Source organism: Leuciscus leuciscus (genome assembly GCF_965113295.1).
Source record: "Leuciscus leuciscus genome assembly, chromosome: 20".
NCBI classification, from domain to species: domain Eukaryota; kingdom Metazoa; phylum Chordata; class Actinopteri; order Cypriniformes; family Leuciscidae; genus Leuciscus; species Leuciscus leuciscus.
This window is the reverse complement of record NC_138744.1, coordinates 19,274,067-19,293,354: the sequence shown is the minus strand read 5'-3', so window position 1 is coordinate 19,293,354 and position 19,288 is coordinate 19,274,067. Positions and strand designations below refer to the sequence as shown.

General features: G+C 39.0%; 2 protein-coding genes across 2 annotated transcripts; both read left to right on the top strand.

Moving 5' to 3' along the window:
- The first annotated feature begins 1,271 nt into the window (after nucleotides 1-1,271).
- Nucleotides 1,272-5,149, top strand: LOC309483328 (uncharacterized protein). The gene has a single exon (XM_082149104.1). It carries the CDS (start codon nucleotides 1,444-1,446, stop codon nucleotides 3,772-3,774), a length of 2,331 nt encoding a protein of 776 aa, XP_082005230.1. The 5' UTR covers nucleotides 1,272-1,443; the 3' UTR covers nucleotides 3,775-5,149.
- A 2,594-nt stretch (nucleotides 5,150-7,743) lies between these two features.
- dbpb (D site albumin promoter binding protein b) lies at nucleotides 7,744-17,647 on the top strand. The gene is made up of 5 exons (XM_082149125.1): nucleotides 7,744-8,325; nucleotides 8,605-8,855; nucleotides 10,423-10,878; nucleotides 12,968-13,221; nucleotides 15,408-17,647. The coding sequence occupies exons 2-5, from the start codon at nucleotides 8,660-8,662 to the stop codon at nucleotides 15,621-15,623; spliced, it is 1,122 nt and encodes a 373-aa protein (XP_082005251.1). The 5' UTR covers nucleotides 7,744-8,325; nucleotides 8,605-8,659; the 3' UTR covers nucleotides 15,624-17,647.
- The last annotated feature ends 1,641 nt before the right edge of the window (nucleotides 17,648-19,288 follow it).

Below are 19,288 nucleotides of genomic sequence, written 5' to 3'. Positions count from 1 at the left end.
TAACCATCTTGGTCTTGGTCTGGGCCAAGCAGCAGGAGAAACAAGTTCAGCCCTTGCTCCACCCCCCGCTCTTCATTCTTCACACACTCATGGCCATTCAACCTCTCTATCACAGCCTCATCAGCCACCAACACAACAACAGCAACTACCACCTCACACTTTGTCTCACACTCACCCACATCCAAACCATCCACTGCACACCTCCTCGCAGCATTCTTCGCTCGGAGGTTTTGACTTTCAAGGAATCCCAGTACTCTCCTCTAACCAGCTAGCATCTCTGATGCAACAGGAAGCTGGTTTGCCACTTCCTCTTCCGCTACATCTTTCTTTATCAAAAGACGAGGGAAAAGGGGATAGTGGTGTCGGAGGAGGTGGTAGAAGAAAAAAAGCCATGGCTGGCTACCTGCCACAAAGAAAGACTGAAAGCAACAACAACAATGGCAGCAACAGTCACATCTCTACAAACCCTAACAGTGGCACTTCAGGAGGACTGAACCAGGATAGCACACAAGGCTTGGATGGAGGTGGGGGTATTGGTTTGTCAGGTATTGGTGGAGACCCTTCTTCCCACCTAACCTCTTCATCTTCTACTTCTGTTGTCTCATCATCATCTTCTGCATCCTCTTCTGCAACAGCATCAGTCTTGGTGACAAACGGCTCTAAAACAGCCAGCCATGGTTCCATGCCACCTCAATCTCAGCCTGAACAAGAGCCACTTTATCATTGTGGCGAGTGTGGCAAAACTTTCACACATCTCTCTAGTCTGCGCAGGCACCTACGTAGTCATGAACTAACCACAGCTGGCACAAGTGGCACAAGAAGTAACATTGTAAACCCAGTTTTGCATCCCTCCGATCCAGGTATTCCCCACTCTACTCAAGACAGCTCAGCCTCATCTTCGTGTGGCAGTCATGACAAGACTTTTCATTGTTCTGAGTGTGGCAAAGGTTTCAAGAAAAAAGGGCACCTCCTTCAACACGGGGTCATCCACTCTGGGTCTCGGCCCTATGCCTGCACTACTTGTAGTCGTGCTTTCAATCGCCGTGAGTCACTCACCCGCCATGAAAAAATCCATGAAGAGAAACCATTCCGCTGTCCAGCTTGTGGTCGCTGTTTTCGGGAAAGTACGTCTCTTTTGAACCATGCAGCCTCTGGCACCTGTGGCAAGTCAGGACGTACAGCGAGATCAAAGCATGAAAGTAATATAGTTGATGACAAGAGCATTAAAGCTGGGGGCTCCCAAGATGGAATAGCGACTAATGCAGCGGGTGAGTAACGTCTAGAGTAGTGTTTATTTTTAGTAAACCCAGTCAAAGTCAAAAAATTTCAAAGGCACTGTGAAATTTGTGTGCATAGCATTATTACTGTTTAGTCTGTTGTGCAGGTTCTTACCGGAGTGATGATTTCAGTGATGACTACAAGGACCAGCGCTCTCAAGGTAACATGTATTCTGGAACAACCCCATGTGGTGGTGGCAACATGACAGGGCTTGCACTTAGGAAGGCACCATTAGCTCCTACTCTGCATCCACACCCACAAAACCAAAGCCAGCAGCATCATCAACAGCCACATCTCCCACTTTCGTCCCTGTTAGAGGATTCTGAAGATGATGTCACTAGCTCGGTCAACAATGCCATTTCTGCCATCACTGCTGCAGCTGCAAATTGTATGAGCGGGGATCTTGCCCACAGTGGAGGTAGAGGGGATGATCGCAGGGATATCATTGGTGGATTGCTTGGAGGTCTGGGTCTAGGGCCTCTTGCTTCGCCTAGTGGTCCGTTATCAACACCTGGCCTGGAAAAGTCCTATAGAGGTGATGCTAACCCAAGTGCAGTGGGGCTCAACCAGCAAACAAATCAGCAGACACCTAGTGGAAAGCCCAAGCGTCCTCGTAAGCCCCGCAAGAAAAAGGAACCTGGTGTTGTTGGTGTTGAGCCCCCTAAAAGAAGGCAGTCCTCTCACAGACCAGGAGGGCCTGGTGGGGATATTAGACCATATTTGTGCAGTGTCTGTGGTCGAGGATTTGCAAGAAGAGAGACTTTGCGGAGGCATGACAGAATACACACTGGAGAAAAGCCTCACCATTGTACTGTGTGTGGCAAGTACTTCAGAGAGGCATTTCATCTTAGCAAGCACCACACTGTGCATTCTGGAGAAAAGAACTACAAATGTATTTTGTGTGGAAAGGACTTTGGATATGCTCAGAGCCTTAAAAGACATGGCAAGCTACACCAGAAAGGTGAACTGGAAGAAGTGCCAACAACGCCAGGTGGGGAAAACCTTAACAGCTATCCTCCATCCTCTGGGGGCAGCTTGATTCAAGGGGGCCAAAACAGCTCTTCTTCTTTCTATTCATACTCTCAAGATATCAAACCACAGACATCAAACACTCAGCCCCCTCCTAGACTGTACACATGTGCTATATGCTGGAAATCATTCCGCCATCACTTTCACTTGACAGCACATCACCAAACAGTTCACGAGGGTGGTGGAGAAAAGCTGTTTTCTTGTGAAGTCTGTGGGAAGGCTTTTGCATACTCTAACAGCCTTACAAGGCACAGGCTTTCTCAGCATGGGTTAACACGGACTGGCCAGCCAGTTGCTCAAAGAAGCACAGGCGAAGGTAACAGTGTTGGTGGTTCGATATCAGAAAGTGAAGCTGCTACAAATGCTTTGCTTCAGCTTGCGCCACCTAGTGGCACACATGGCGAACAACATGGACTTCTTCATAGCCAGCAGGCTCCTCCCCAAACACAAACTGGCTACTCCTCTCTGTTCTATATACCCGATGCCAATATTACACACCCTGCTTCATCTAATGCCTCATCTTATTCCCATTCTCTGCCATCAACTTCCTCAGGGCCTCTTCTTTGTAATCATCAGCATCAACAACACACTGGGATAAAGGGTGAACCCATTTATCACACTGGTCACAGGCATACTCTTAATCCAAACATACCTGTGCATTCCCTTGCTTTGCCTCCATCAGAGCCACATCAGCAACACCATAATCCCCAGCAGCATTCAGCTGAGATTCAATCTACACACCACCACACTTTTCAAAGCCAAGAAGAGTTGAGGAGGCGAAAAAAAAAAAAAAAAAGACGGCAAGAGAGAGAGGAGATAGGCTACAAATGGACCCCGGCTGCAAAAGTAGAGAGAGAACAGGTGGAAGTTTCCCTTGGGGAAAGGCAAAGAAATCTTCTTAGAAGAAAGATTTTTAAGAGAAAAAGGAGAGCAATTCACAGGACAGAACATAAAATTAAGAAGCGCATGGCTGTGCTCGTAAGAATCAGGCGTGGAAGTGGAGGAAGTGCTGTGTATGAACTGGGCCTTCCAGGTGGACTGAGGCTTCACAGGCTTCGTTCTCTCAAAGTTCCTCTGAAACGAAAGTCCTGTCCCCTTTGCCTTGGTGCTACCTTCTCACAACAGGTAGCACTTAAAGTTCATATAGCAGCTAGACATTGTCCCAAAGTGAGAGGCCTTCAACATCGTTTGAAATGTCCAGTTTGCGGAAAACAGTCTCGCAAGTTCCTCTCAGCTCTCATTCACAGAAGCTCCCATTTAACCAACAGAGCATTTTCTTGTAAACATTGTCCCTGTCGTTTCTGGAATGCAATGCTCCTCACACGGCACAAGAAGGTGTGTCGAGGGACGTTGGCTAGGTTTCGACAAGAGAGGTCTCTTTGTGTTAAATTAGTCATGGGAGCAACATACAAGAGGTTTGAGTGCAAAGGAAACTCTTCAACCATGCATATGGAATACAGTCACTGAGTTATGTCATTAAATTAATTTTCATATGCACTTTAAGAAGAGAAGTGTTGGGATTTTCATGACAAAAACTGAGATACCTGACTGAATACACCCTTTGCTCATGTAGACTTTGACTTGTGTGTCATGAGACCATTTTCTTTTCTCTCTCAATCATTACATTTCTTCTCGTAACTTGGACCCCTAAAAATGCACACCTTCAACAAACTCAAAGATGTATCAAAGGCATTTGTATTGAAAAAATGCTTAGCCTCTCCATCTATCCAATTCCACACCAGTCTTCTAAGATGAAAATTCTTGTTCAGATTGAAATGATCCTTGGATGGCAATAGATGAAGATTCAGTGATTTGGCTAATATTGTACTGTGCCCTAACAATAGGCTATTGCTCACTTTTCCTCAACAGATGCTCTGTAGAATTATTCTGTCTTTGATATATATTGTGTTGTTGGTGTTCACTTAGAGCAAGTGTGGAGGTGTGATTTTGTTCATGTAAAAAGTGCATTCAGTATCCAAAGGAGAAAAGGGTCCTGTTAGGAAATTGAGTGTTTCATTTTAAAGAGTATTTAAATTACTGCATGTTGGACATTGCTGTCCATGTATTGAACGGTCAGCGTGAGTGATGAGACTGTGGGCTTACATGGTTACATGACAAATCCAATTGAAAATGTACCTTGAATCTAAATAGAGGAACCAAAAGAAATTAATGTATAATAACAAATGTTGATTAACACTTTGTAATATCAAATGTGAGCCCTGTTTTGATTTATTTACTCTTTTTGAAAGAAAACTAACATTAGGATGGTAACGCCAGCACTTAAACAGGAAGAATATGATTTTCCACATAACCAGTCAAAGGACTAAAAAAAAAAGTAAGATGTGACTTCACAGATTCTTGCCCTAAAGGCAAAAGCCTTACCAAATTGTGACAATTAATACAACACTTATTATGGGTAGTACAATGTAGCGTTTATGTATAGAGTTTAAGGGAGGAACTGAAAAAAATAAGTGTACTGTAATGTAAATTGTGTCAATATTTTATTATGTTTTTTTTAAGCAAAGGTCAATTATCTTTGTATCATAGCTACACTTCAGGTAGTTGGAAGAGTGATTGTAAGAGTTATCACTTTAGATCAGGTCTTGTGTATTAAGACACATAAAGTGTATTAATGTGTGACATTCTGTCCATTTGCCAACTATAAACGTATCCCATGTACTTTTCTCACCTTTTAGAGATGCCATACTACTTATAGCCTCTCTTTTTTTTCTTTAAAAGAAGAAAAGTAATACGTATGTTTCTATCACTTTATTTACACATGATAAGCTGGTTGTTGATGATACCCAAGCATTTAATAAAATTTCAAAATGTTATATCCTCATTAATTCCATCTACACATTTATCATTTTGTTACCTCAATGTTTCATGTGTATTTGCTTGTATTAAAATACGCAGACATATTAATTTGACATATTCCTGATGTTGTTATATTTAACATTTATTATTTTATTTATTCCTTCTGTTAGATTTTTTTTACAACGCTTAAATATTTATTATATTCTGTTGCTGTAAGGTCATTTTTACCCTGTAGTAGTGTGATTATTACAGAACATTTGTGTCTGAGTATATATCCACACAAATACCCTAAATTTAGGTAAATTTTGATGTAGCACACGAACAGTGCTGGGTCGTAACTGATTACATGTAATCTGGATTACGTAATCAGATTCCAAAAATTAAGTACTTGTAAATAAATTACATTACTTTTTAAAATAATCGTAATCAAACTACAATTACTTTTATATTGATTTCATGTTATGCCCAAAATGGCTGTAAATTTATCATAATTCATTGATTCATTAATTCACATCATTTCATATTTACATGCAATGCAGGGATTCCCCCTCTTTTTTCTTTTTTTGTCTCTTTGACCTAATACGTTTACTTGAATAGCCTACCCCCTGAGATTTTAATAAGTTAGGTTAATAATAAAATTAAGTTCATAAAAATAAAATTAAGTGCACAGTTCTCTGATGTCAGTTAATGGTCACATGACATGCAGGTAAAATTAAAAACTTTGTTTTTTTTATTGTTTACATTTTTATTGTTTTTATTTTAATTTTTTTTTATTTTAAATCATGATTTAATAAATAGCTTTTCATTAAACTCACGAACCCCAGTCTGGGAAACCCTGGTGTAATTAAACATTTAATTAACTTTATGCTGTTGATTACAAAGAATGGAATATATTTTCAACATTCAAACGAGTTAGATGAAAAGTAATCTAAAACTAGTCAGATTATATTACCGTAAATGTGTAATGGATAACTTTACTACAATTTTTGTCATGTAATTTGGAATCAGTAAACGACTACAATTTGTATCTCTACCCAGCACTGACAATGAACTACAAAGGATGTGTTAATACCAGACATAAAATGGCTTTTTTAAATGGCAAATATCATTTAGTAGCTTAATGCTAGAATGCATGTTGCCCATAAAAAAGATCCACTGAATTTTTATCCACTGAATTGTAACTGTATTGAGTGCCCTTTTTTCATCATTTGATCTGCACATGGACATTCACTGGTCAGTTTCTGTCTGAACATGATGTACAATGTTAACCCCAGATTGTTTAAAGAATTATAGCCTACTAGTTGTTGGGAATTCATTTATATAGTTTGTAGATTTTATCAACTGCACTGTAGCCTACACAATACACTGTACGGCTGAATGATAGCTAGGTGATGATGTTGTGAAATGAACTCAACAAAAAGAATTAACCGTCAAGAGTGCTGTATTCATTCTAGCACTTAACGTTGCTCTTTCACATGTTGATCAGTTGGTGGCAGCAAGGATCCCACAACCTACAGCATGAAGCTGGGAGCCCAGCAGAACAACTGTCACATGGAATTAAACGCTGATAGTGGGCGGAACAAGTACTCCGAGTCCTCGAGTGTGTGTGTGTGTGTGTGTGTGTGTGTGTGTGTGTGTGTGTGTGTGTGTGTGTGTGTGTGTGTGTACGAGGGAGGCATTGAATTAAAATGAGTCCAAGAGAGACAGGGATGGTTTATTCGCCTATTGTTTTTGTGTAGAGTCTATGAGGAAAACAAATAAAAATGTCCCTGTTAGATGCCTTCTAATCTGTATTTTACATGTTCACATTCTTTACATTCTACTGTCCTTATTAATTCGTTTGTTGTATCCTTAAAGGCAGACATAGCCTAGTGATATTTTGAGTTGTTATCTGCATTGAGTATTATAATACTTTGATACTCTCGTGAGGTTGGGTTCGTCAGGTTCGACCCAAACAAATCTATTTCCTTTATTTCTGAATCTGTTGTGTGTGTGCGCGCCACTATTCGCCTGGGTTCATGCGGTTTCTGTATTCTCACGCGGCTGTAGCATGGGTGTGATGAATAGGCGGAGCGCTGTTCTCCACGGCAGCCAATGGTTGGGCGAGCAGGGAGGAGCCTCTCTTCTCTCAGCCAATGGCAGCAAAAAAGCTCAGCCGTGTCTCCGCGTGCGGACACCATGTGCACTGGAGAGCGCGTCTGTGTTTCTGAGACACAACGTGTAGCTGCCATCTCCTCTCGCATGATGTGATCACGTTTCCCCCGGATTACTAGTGAAGTGAAAAAGTGTGCCATTTTCCTGACAGGTTTTTCCACAAAAGATTGCTCTCTGATAGGACTGTGTAGAAACTTGACAGGTTGTTAAATAGACAATTCATTCCATATTTTCACTGATAATTATAATGCTCTTTAAAACGGCCCACTTTCCAACTTAGTAGCTAATTATGTGGCCGCATGTTCATGCTGTTCCTGGGTGCCGAACATAAGCGTCAACGGGACAGCCTGGAGTGAAATTATTGAACAATTTGTTTTTAATCAGTGCTTCCCACCCTGTGAGGAGCGTGCCTGTCACGAGGGGCGTGCCTTATTAATATTAAACAGTGATGCGCCTCTTCGTGCAGTGTTCGCGCTTCTACTCGGGGAGGTGTGACGTCACGTGAGCGGCCCGTGTTCGTTCCAGCTGAGCGAAAAGATCGGACGGTTCAAGCTCAAAGCGTGCGGCAACTCACATGCAGAGAGAACTGAACAGAAGGGGGTGACCACAGGGAGAAAAAGCGATTGAGCGACTGCATGGAAAAAAACGTCAACATCCCACCAATCGCACTACGCAGCAGAAATTGACTCAGCAACACTTTCTTCGTTTTGTTTTCATTTGTTATTTTGAGACGACGCATTCAAGAGTTCAGCGCGCTCCAGTTATCGTTTGCATTATTGGATTTTTTTAAATTCTCCCAGATTTTTCCATTCTCCACTGTTCTCTACTGGAACCGTTATATCCGGTCAATTGCTTCTTTTTTTTCCCACGTTGGACTTGGACATAACGCTATCTGGACTTTCGTCTATATTTTTTAAAAGTTCCAACATAAGATAAGCTAATTTTCTGGAAGTACTGGGAATGTGTATTTTTATCCACTCGACCAATCTACAATCAAATGCAAGCAGAATGGCACTCTTTGTTTAAACATCTTATTTTCAAATAAAGGTAATTTAAAGTGTATTTTTCTTTAATGTCAGATGCTCTGGTGCACGTGAGCCGAGCAGGTCTTTCCTCTGTCTCTAAAGTAAACACGGTCCCGTGTTGCATGACTTCACAACTTTATGTACTTATATAGTAGCCTACTCTAGTGATACGAACTCAATGCAAATGCATGATATATTATTATATGCTCTGTTTGACTACGAACTAATGCTAATCCTTTATTTTTGTTTGTTCGTTTCCTCTATGAATTGTCATGTGATTGATTTGACGGCTGCACAATAGTACTGAACCACTCAAGCATCTAGCGGTCAAGGGAGCTCAATCCGGCAGACGTTGGATGATGGCCAGGCCGCTTTCACAGCTCCTTCCCCCGGACCGTCCCTCTGCCGGAGCCAGTCCGCAGTTTGGCAACAGTAGCCAGGCAGGAGGCTCACTTAACGGAGGACACTTAAACTCAACAGCAAATTTGAAGTCGCTCCTGCAGCTTCCCGTGAAGGGCGACCAGCGCGTCAAAGACTGTAGTGAAATGAAGGGTGAGGAAACGCACCTGCTTCCCTGACACTCCGTGTGTATTATAATATACAGGCTCTCTATCAACCTTTTGTGTGTGCTCCTTTAGACAGTCAAAATAATGTGTTAATAGTCCCCATTCCAGGTTGTTTCCTGATTATTACGATTAGTGTGTTTTTTTTATGCTTGGTTTCACATGTCAAATGGCAGAGCCATGTGCAATTGTGCATATCTCTCAGTGAGCCAGACAGGACATCACATGTGACTTAGTAGAAGAGATAAACAAGGCTAGGCCATTCAGCCACTTAGCTCTCTACCCAGGTACTTTGAGGTCAGCTATTGGCAAAGCCATTTTAGCCATTACAGACCTGCATAACCACATCAGACAGAAGTTTTCCATTGCCTGCAAATACAACGTGATTATTGGAAAAGCTTCTTTATTGATTGCTGTCAGTGTTTTGTACTGATTATCTAGTTACCATTAATGCAAACTGACCCTGAATAGTCAAGTAGAAAATCTCTAATCCAGTGTCAATCCATTTTCCATGTGCATGCTTGGGAATCATATTATCTGACATTAAAAGCACTGCCATTACTTTTGAACATGTTTAGTTCTGAAACTGCATTTCAAATGATTCAAGAACAGCTTTTGCTCTTTTTGTGTTTGTTTTTAAGCATTGGTATTTTACGCGACAGTCTGCAGTTTTTTCATAGATAAAAGAACACAAACTTAAACAAAACACATGTTGCAGTTACATTTTTATGGTTTGTTTTTACAGTATACTAAACCAGAAATGTCTCATTTCAAATTGCCTTTACTGGTCCTGGTTTCCACACCAATGCACCGTAAAATGCCTGATTTAGCCTAACTAGTGTTGTTAAGATTTTAGACCCCACCTAAATAGTTTTAGATGGAAACCTTCAGCCGCCATGTCCGAATTCAAAATGTTTTAGTTTCGCATTGTGCCTGTCCATTAGAATTGTTTTTATACCAACTAAACTTCACCAGTACCACACTACTCTATATCTCAGCCCATAATGTGGTATTGCAATGTTACACTAGCGTAATGTTGTGGTATACAATACGCGTCTGCCTGTTGTGATACGCCTTTTGCCTTTTGCTTTTTGCGTCATGGCTTTGGTTTAGCCATAATACAGTCGTTTTGTAACGTTTAGCCATTGTTCAATGGTATTGTTGCTGTAACACAGAGTTAAGCAGTGTCACTGCGGTGTAACATTGTAATCGCTTTACCATGGTCTTTCAGGAATGTCAAAACACATTAATCTTTAGCAAGTTTAAAGGAAGGTTTTTCAAAGGTTCTTCGTTTTGCATTGATGCACCGAGAGTCAGAGCTATTCACATGTGTTGACATTGCAGAGGTAGTTCTCCCAGAGGGATGTGAAAGTAGCTGGGAAGTGCTATTATTTCCCTAACTACGTAATCTTAGCGCCATCAGAAATATTGCTCTCTTGAAATCAAGTCAAGTCAATAGATGTGTTCATAAGAATAGTTAGTATGTCTTTTTACATTGCTCGAGATATGACAGTAATATTTTCTGCAGATTAAATTGGATTTCACTTTCCTTATAGGTAAGGACAGGTTGGATATGGATGAGGACTCTCTTGGCCGTTGTCCTATGCGCAACGGCTGCAGCAATGGACTAGCCACTGACAGCAATGGAGCAGGCACTGGCAGCTTCTCAAACAGCAACAACAGTTCCTTCCTGGGCCCGTTGCTATGGGAACGAACATTGCCATGTGATGGCGGGCTGTTCCAGTTGCAGTACATGGATCTCGAGGAGTTTCTGACAGAGAACGGGATGAGCAGCATGCACAGTACCTCCAACTCCACCTCAGCTCAGATACCCTCGCAAAGCTCTCAGTCGGCCATTCCCAACCAGGGCTCCCAGTGCCTGCCCACCTCGCCCCCACACTGCTCCTCTTCGTCCTCACCAACATCCTCCACCTCCTCTTCCTCGCCCTCTCTGCTTGGGCTGGACATGCATACGCCGCAAAGCATGATGGGAACGGCAGACTGCTTGCACGGTGAGTTTTCTTTCGCAACTTGCTGCTGCGGAACATAAGCTAGAGAGGATGTTAAAAACCCACGAGACGAACGGTCTGAGGGCAGGCCGTCGAGATGAAGAAAGGAAATGCAGTGGGCCGAAAATGAGGTCTAACGCGGTTCAAACACTTCCCCAATTCTGCTTACAAGAATTCCCTGGGATTTTTGTCCGTTTGCGAGTTGTAAAAAGCACCAGGCTTGTCCCTTGGGTGTGTGTTACTGTGTAGTTTTAGTATTAATGGTTTGGGTGTGTGTGTTGTTATGAGTGTGGATAGATGCTATTTCACTATTTGGATTGTCAAGAGGTTTGGGCGTTTTTTTGGAGTGAGTGTTAGAGGGTGTGCAGCTGTTGTGTTCTATGTGAGTTGTGTTTTATTGGTATGTGTTAACATTGGTTCTGTCAAATCAATTAATCGCGATTAATCGCATCTAACGTAAACGTTTGTAAATATGTGTGTGTGTATATATATATATATATATATATATATATATATATATATATATACATATACACACAAACACACACACATAGGCTATATTATATTTACAAACATTTATGTTAGATGCAATTAATCGCAATTAATCGATTTGACAGCACTTTAATATTGCAATATTTAATCAAAACTGAAAAGTTTTGCGTGCTTGTTTTTGGATGCTACAGTATATGAAAAGAATGGGCTGGTTAGAACTGTATAAAAAGACTTGCAGCAATGAAAAAGGGGATATAAATAGGGATGACAGCACGTGAAAAGAGAGGAAAAGATTGTGATATAGAGCTGAGAACATGATGGCGATTGAAAGGCTTGTAAGTAAACAGTGAGAGACACAGGTGAGCCAGAAGCAAAGAATGAAAGGAAGAGACGGCGTGTTTGTGATTGTGCTCGCATGTTTTTAAATCTCCTCCTCTTCTCACACGCTTGGTCCATGTGCTCTCGCTCGCTCACGTGCCGAGGCAGGCAGAGCGAGGACAGGGGAGGGGCAGAGGAGAGGAGGTATGTGTGTGTGACTAACAGACAGGGAGAAACTGAAAGATTGAGATGGAATGACTCAGGGCGAGTTGATGCTGTACTTCCGATTAGATGTTTGTTTACGTTTCTGTAGTGGCTGAGAAGAGATAGAGAGAGATTAAAAGTGCTGCTGGTAAATATTTAGAATGTTCAGGGCGATTAAAGAGCACATTGCAGAAGCCATCACATCACATATTTCCACAGATTTGATCAAGCTCTCTAAAAAAAGAGGTCCTGTGTCAGTGCATGTGCCGCAGTGGACAGTAAAAAGAGGATCACATGCCAAATGGGGTTAAAGTTACACTTAAGGGTACTTTACAGATTTTAGATTAGGTTTATGGCTCAAAACAGATTTTCAAAACATAGCAACAGTAGCTTTGTCGTGCTGTCGTGACAGGGTTCACTTTAACCATGTGTGTGTGTGTGTGTGTGTATATATATATATATATATATATATATATAGCTTTTCAGTATATAATATTATTTTCATGCAGGTGTGTATGGGGTTGAAACTTAGTTAAGTTTTGTTTATTAGGAAAAATATATGTGTGTGTGTTATGTTATTATTAATTCTTTAGATATTTTTTTTCTTCTTTTTTTATCAATTTAATATAAATGTATATATTTTGTTTATCAGGGTATGGTTATGAGTATGTGTGTGTGCGTGTTTTATCTCTACCTCATATTATTTCCTTGCATATGTGTATGTTGTTCTAAGTTAAGTATATATTAAATATATTTGGGGAAAAACTATAATATAAGTATGTATATGTATATGTGTGTGTATGATTCACTATCAGTTCACTATCAATTTATTTGTGGAATGAAAGTAAGCATTTATAAAATGAAACCACCATTTCAATGTTCTGAAATCCAGAGATCAGGGTAGAAATATTGGAAAATGGAAAAACAAGAGACGGATTAGTGGATTGAGTTGTTGTTTGCTGCCTGTTACTGCCCCCTTGTGGGTCGTCTGGGTAGAGTTTTGAGAGTCCCATTATTCTGAATGCATACATTTAGCAACGTGACTTAATCAAGGCATCTACTTTGTGTCTACCTTCAGGCACTCCACCAGGCAGCTTGGAGCCAACACCCTCACCATCTTCCACTACATGTCCACCACTCCCTACTCCACCCAATACTAACTGCAATGAGGTGGTGCCGTCCTTTGACCCTGATCCCGCAGACGTCGCACTGTCGAGTGTGCCTGGACAGGAGGCGTTTGACCCACGCAGGCATCGTTTCAGTGATGAAGAGCTCAAACCTCAGCCCATGATTAAAAAGGCTCGCAAGATGCTTGTCCCTGATGACCTGAAGGTGAGAATCTCAGCGCAGCATCATTTTATAGACATAATTCATATCATTTATCAGATATACAGAGATCCTAAGAGATTTATGTTCATAATCTTGCCAGCTGTGATGGTACATGTTTTCCTTATCTCTTGGTCATATGAATGTGGATTTTGAGAAACATGTACTTTTTGTTATAACAGCTTACAGTCAATATTATTGTGTATCTGTCTATCTAAGCTCCACTAGTCATCTATCACAGTGTAGTTTTTTTTCGAACGGATTATTTGACAAAAATGTAGAAATAGTTTCTGCGCCACTTATTCATAGATATTGGATGAAATATCCAATCTCATTTTGTCCAACAGGCCTGGCGTTTTTCATGCCTCTATACAAATGCAGTAATGCAGATGTCAGGCATGTTTGCATCAGTACAGATGGTGACACTGTGACATTGTCACTCACTGATAACAAATAGATTTCAAAATTAAAATAAGACATATTCAAAATTATCATTAGTTCCCCAAACCCATTACTAGAATAGTTTTAGTATTATGAAATATCAGACAGTTATTTATAAAGTATGTCATTGACTTCATTAGGGAATGGGTGGTACCATTATGTGATCATGTCTCAATTCTGAGGCATATGTCTTGGAAACCGAGGTTCTCAAATATGTCCGCTTTTTTGTTATAAAGGGCACAGCAGTCAAAAGTGGGAATTCCTTTGTAATCACAGTGACCTCTCCTCTGGGAACAAATAGATGTTTTGAATACTTGGAAAGGAAGCGACATTCTTTAATGAGGTTTTTTATATATATATTTATATATAGGAGTTATAGTTCAAGCCAAAATGACATCATTTGTCATCATTTACTTGGCCTCATGTCTTTCCAAACCTATGGAACTGGATTTGTGGAACACAACATTTTGAAGACATTTTTTATTTTTTTGAAGAATGTTTACTCTATGGTTGTCCATACAATGAAAGTCCAAAACAGTGTTATTTTAGCATTATATATGTACTATTATAGTATTTATTGATATTTTAAACCTTCTTTTATTTATGTTTTAGTAATTGTGTAAATGTGCTTTTGTCATATTTATTTGTTTACTTGTTTGTTTGTTTATTTATCTTGCATTAGCACAGATTCACTATCAAATTATTCACATTTATAAAAGGAAACCAGGAGTTTTAGTGTTCTGAAAAACAGAGCTTATGGTAGAAACATTTTATGTGCTTTAAAAAATATATATATTTAGCTTTTATTTTTGTTTGTGTTGGTAATTTTATTTTTATTTTAGTATTTCAGCTTTTTTTATTTCAGTTAGTTGCCAAGGACACATTTCTAATTTTCATTGAAGTTTTTTTGAGTTTAAGTTTTTTATCTTATATTTATATTTTATTTAATGTCAGCTTTACTTTTATCATTAACAAAAATTGTAGGTTTAGCTTTGGTTTTTGACACTGCTTCAAAACAACACTGGACCCCATTGACTTTTAATTGTATGAACAAAAATATTTAGACATAAAAGAAAAAGAAAAAGAAAACATCATTGATGTTCCATTAAATAATGAATGCTTGTAAACAGTAAATTAACTTAAAGTATAATGACCAGTCAAATAAATAAGGGTTTCCCAAACTGGTTTTTGTGAGGGAACTGCAGGGGTTCGCAAGTTGATGAAAAGCTGATAATTAATTAAATGATAAAAATGCTAAATTGAAATAAAACGCATACTAAAAAATATATTTTGTTTACCTGCATGTTATATGACAGCTAACCGACAGCTTTAAATGAATAAAAAAGTAAAATAATTATTTGGATTTCGAAAAACTGAAAAAGTAAATAGCATAATGGGAATTGACACTTTTATGAGAATGTATTTAGTGTTTATAAAACAAGATTTGTTATGTTTTTTTTTTTATGACATCAAATTTACTGTTCCTCACCACTACTAACAGAGTGGTGTGAACCACAAGCCTGCGTCTGGTACTTTGAGAACAGTCACAGAAGCTCAGTCAAACCTCAGACTGTTTGCTGGTTCAAAGCCATTTCTAGCTGGAATGTCACTCAGAGTTGCTATAGAAAACCTCGAACACTTACATACGAACACACACAAATCCCAGTCACACATCTGTCAAAGCTCCACACCTACAGTTGTAGAGATGTTCTAATGTATACTTTTTTTTTTCTTATCTTTTTTTTTTGAAGGATGAGAAGTATTGGAGTCGGCGTTGTAAGAACAACGAGGCCGCAAAGCGTTCTCGCGATGCTCGTCGACTGAAGGAGAACCAGATCTCTGTGCGCGCCGCCTTCCTCGAACGTGAGAACGCTTCACTCAGACAGGAAGTAGCCGACATGCGCAAAGAGCTTGGCCGGTGTCGTAACATCCTGAACAAATACGAAAGCCATCACATGGATCAATAAGAAGGAGAGGAAGAAAACGCAAAACGAGATGATGGATGGAGAACGCAATGAATGTTCCTATGATAGTCACGCTAAAAGACAGATGGAAAGTGCATCAAATATATGGAAGGATGTCTAAAGACGGCACAAAAGCTCAAGTTTCAAACTGGAGTGAGAGAGCATGTCACCTCTCTTAACTTTTTTTTTCTTTTTTTTCTAGTAAGGTACAATGGCAAGATTTTAATTATGGAGAGAAATGTATATTTTTATAAGGTAGAACAATGCTTAATGGTGAAAGGAAAATTTTGAAATTAATTTTTGTATATTTTCTATAGCTATTTTTGGGAGGGCTGTAAAGTATAGATAGAGGGAACTGGTTGAGGTATCACTGTAATTTAAAATCAATTCATGAGGTATTTTTGAAGCGATCAACTCTTGTGAAGGAGAAAAATTGAAGCCTAGACTTTCACAGAACTTTAAAGATTTAGAAAATAATAACTTTCTAGAGAAATTAAACTGTAAAATACGGAGAAAAAATATATACATTTAAATTTGTATAAAAATGTTAATATAGATTTATTCAAGCACTTAAGTTGTGATAAACCTGTGTGTAATATTTTGGCAACGGTGACCGAGGACAACCAAGGATGAGGGGAAACGACAGGTGCATCTCAACTCTTTGGGGAAAAACATTGTTTATCAGTTTACTGCTGATATTTGTGTGTCATTCTCAAAGGAAAACTAAACATGTAATGATGATAAGGAGATGGTTCAGAAAGACATGCATTAATTGTCACATATTTTATTGGCATTTTTGTGTTTATTTCCTTGGTGAACGCCGTAGGATTCTTCTTCTGTCTACAATGTACTCATCTTTTTATAGGAATCTGACTCACAGTTGCAAACAAAAAACAGCTTTTTAGCAACAGCACACATCCACAATGTGCAGATCGTAAGTGAACTTGCAGAGGCTGTTCTTGCTGTGCAAAAACACAATTTGGACCTCTATGGATTGAGAATATATATATATATATATATATATATATATATATATATATGGGACATGACTTTCATCTGATTGTACAGAATGATTTCTTATATTGGAAGCACGGGAAATTGCATTTCAAAACAGGTTGACATGTAGACATTTGGCTATGTCTACGCTTTTGCTGGTTTTGCACCTGTATATGCAAACACATTGAAGCCAATGAGCGCTCTTACTTTTTTTGAAACAATATTGAATTTTTACAACCTGTTTACTGGTGTCAGTACAAATGTTTCAAAATCTATTAGTTTTGTGGTTCCTCGCTGGTTCTCCAGCCATGTCTGTTTCTTTCCTTAACGACCATTAAAGTAACTTCACTTATTATGAATTATTATTGATCAGATCATTATTATTACTATTGTTGTTGATACTACGAATGAATTATTATTTTTGTTGTTTTATTTCCTTGATATTGTCTATTTTATGTTCCTTTAAAGAAAAAAAACACCCCCACAAGTCTCCTCTCAGCTGTGGAGATTTTGTCAGTTCCTCTTTGTTACAGCATTCATCGTCAACACCAGTTCTAGAAGAAGTGTTGCCCTGACAGCCAGGTCAATTTGTGTATCAAAGGAACACTGGGAAAAAAAAACTGGTGCCCTTGGTGATCACAAACTGCTTCCCCGAAATAAATGGATTTTTTTCTCTTTATTTCTGTGCACTAGCATTATAAAGACCCATCATACCATTTGCTCTGTCTTTCTCTTTTTTGTGCATGTAGGTGTTTTAGCAAACCGCCTTTTTTACCCAGTAATTTGCTGCCTGTTTCTCATCAGTGACAATATACTTTTTGCAGATGGATTTTGGGGTAATGTAGTCCTTACTTTTCTGCACTTCCACATGTGGATGACTATGAACATTTTGTGTTGTGACTCTTGTTTTCTTGATGTACAAATGCCCTAATGCATCAGTGTTACCCACACTGCACCTAGCCAAAGTAATGCAGGGGAATGTAGTCTTTTTCTCCAAGACCACAAATAAACTCTTGTTCTTACTCACTAAACACTAAGGTTGATTAATTTGTATGTCGTTTGTGCCTATTCTGTGCTACCAAGTGTAGTATCTTCCACTTCCTTACTAAAAAAATAGTTTATTAATAAAGCGCAGATCCGGATGATGTGTGTTCTTGAATTTTAATCGGCATGAAGGAAGCACCGCAAACAGCAGTCTGTCAAACAGATGTAGCTTGTAGAAAACCTAAGAGGATTTATTTTTTCCTGCATTCATTTTACCCGAAAGAGTGAAAGTGAAATGTGACAACATGCCCCATAGGTGGGGTACATTGTAACATGACCATATGACTGCTTAAAATGTTATCTGATCTAATCAAAAAATATACAAGACAAACTAAAATATTTTCTCAAAATAAAATGATCTTTTTCATATAAAATAATGGGATTTTTAAATAATTAAAAATAAACAGATTTTTGAGTTTGACAATAAACAGACTGGCAAACACAGCTATACAACATAGTACAAACATAATAATAATAATTAATAATTTCTGAACACTGATTCTCAGTCTTTATTCACCTTTTTCTCATGGTTTCTCAATACAATTCATACAGAATAGCATAGCTCTAATACTCTTGACATGCCCTACCTGCGTAACTGGGGTTTAAACCTGACTAGTGTCTTCTGCTGGTTAGGTCAGCATTAAAGAATTCTCAACTGTGAAATAACAGATTGGAGATTAAAATAGTATCAGATTTGTCTTATTTTAAATAAACACAAAAAACAGAGATGAAAAATGAACATAAGAAATGTACTTTTGCTATGGTCAAATAAATCGTCAGTGATATCTTCCAAAGATTTCAGAATTTTGGCGTAATTTTTTCTCTATATAGTGTTGATATGGCAACTAGTAAATGCACTAAGTTTCGTCATGCTATCATGTGTGGAAGTATTTAAAACAAGTGTGTTACAACTAGCCCCGCGTTAGGTTGTGCCCCGCTCACCATAGTAAATGAAGAGGTACTCAAATATATAAAAATCATACAAAATAGGGTTGAAAGATATTTGTGAAAAAAAAAAATATATATATATATATATATATATATATATATATATATATATATATATATTTATGGAGAGAGAGAGAGAGAGAGTGGGAGAACAAGTATTTGATACACTGCCGATTTTTCAGGTTTTCCCACTTACAAAGCATGTAGAAGTCTGACATTTTTATCATAGGTACTCTTCAACTGTGAGTGACGGAATCTAAAACAAAAATCCAGAAAATCACATTGTATGATTTTTAAGTAATTCATTTGCATTTTATTGCATGACATAAGTATTTGATACATCAGAAAAGCAGAACTTAATATTTGGTACAGAAACCTTTGTTTGCAAGTACAGAGATCATACGTTTCCTGTAGTTCTTGACCAGGTTTGCACACACTGCAGCAGGGATTTTGGCCCACTCCTCCATACAGACCTTCTCCAGATCCTTCAGGTTTCGGGGCTGTCGCTGGGCAATACGAACTTTCAGCTCCCTCCAAAGATTTTCTATTGGGTTCAGGTCTGGAGACTGGCTAGGCCACTCCAGGACCTTGAGATGCTTCTTACGGAGCCACTCCTTAGTTGCCCTGGCTGTGTGGTTCGGGTCGTTGTCATGCTGGAAGACCCAGCCACGACCCATCTT

What these genes read in the sequence shown, in the direction of transcription:
- LOC309483328 (XM_082149104.1), top strand. Translation starts at nt 1,444, where the DNA reads ATGTATTCTGGAACAACCCCATGTGGTGGTGGCAACATGACAGGGCTT.
- dbpb (XM_082149125.1), top strand. Translation starts at nt 8,660, where the DNA reads ATGATGGCCAGGCCGCTTTCACAGCTCCTTCCCCCGGACCGTCCCTCT. An exon ending in AACGGCAGACTGCTTGCACG is followed by an intron (nt 10,879 to 12,967) that starts GTGAGTTTTCTT and finishes GTCTACCTTCAG; the next exon opens with GCACTCCACCAGGCAGCTTG. An exon ending in TTGTCCCTGATGACCTGAAG is followed by an intron (nt 13,222 to 15,407) that starts GTGAGAATCTCA and finishes TTTTTTTTGAAG; the next exon opens with GATGAGAAGTATTGGAGTCG.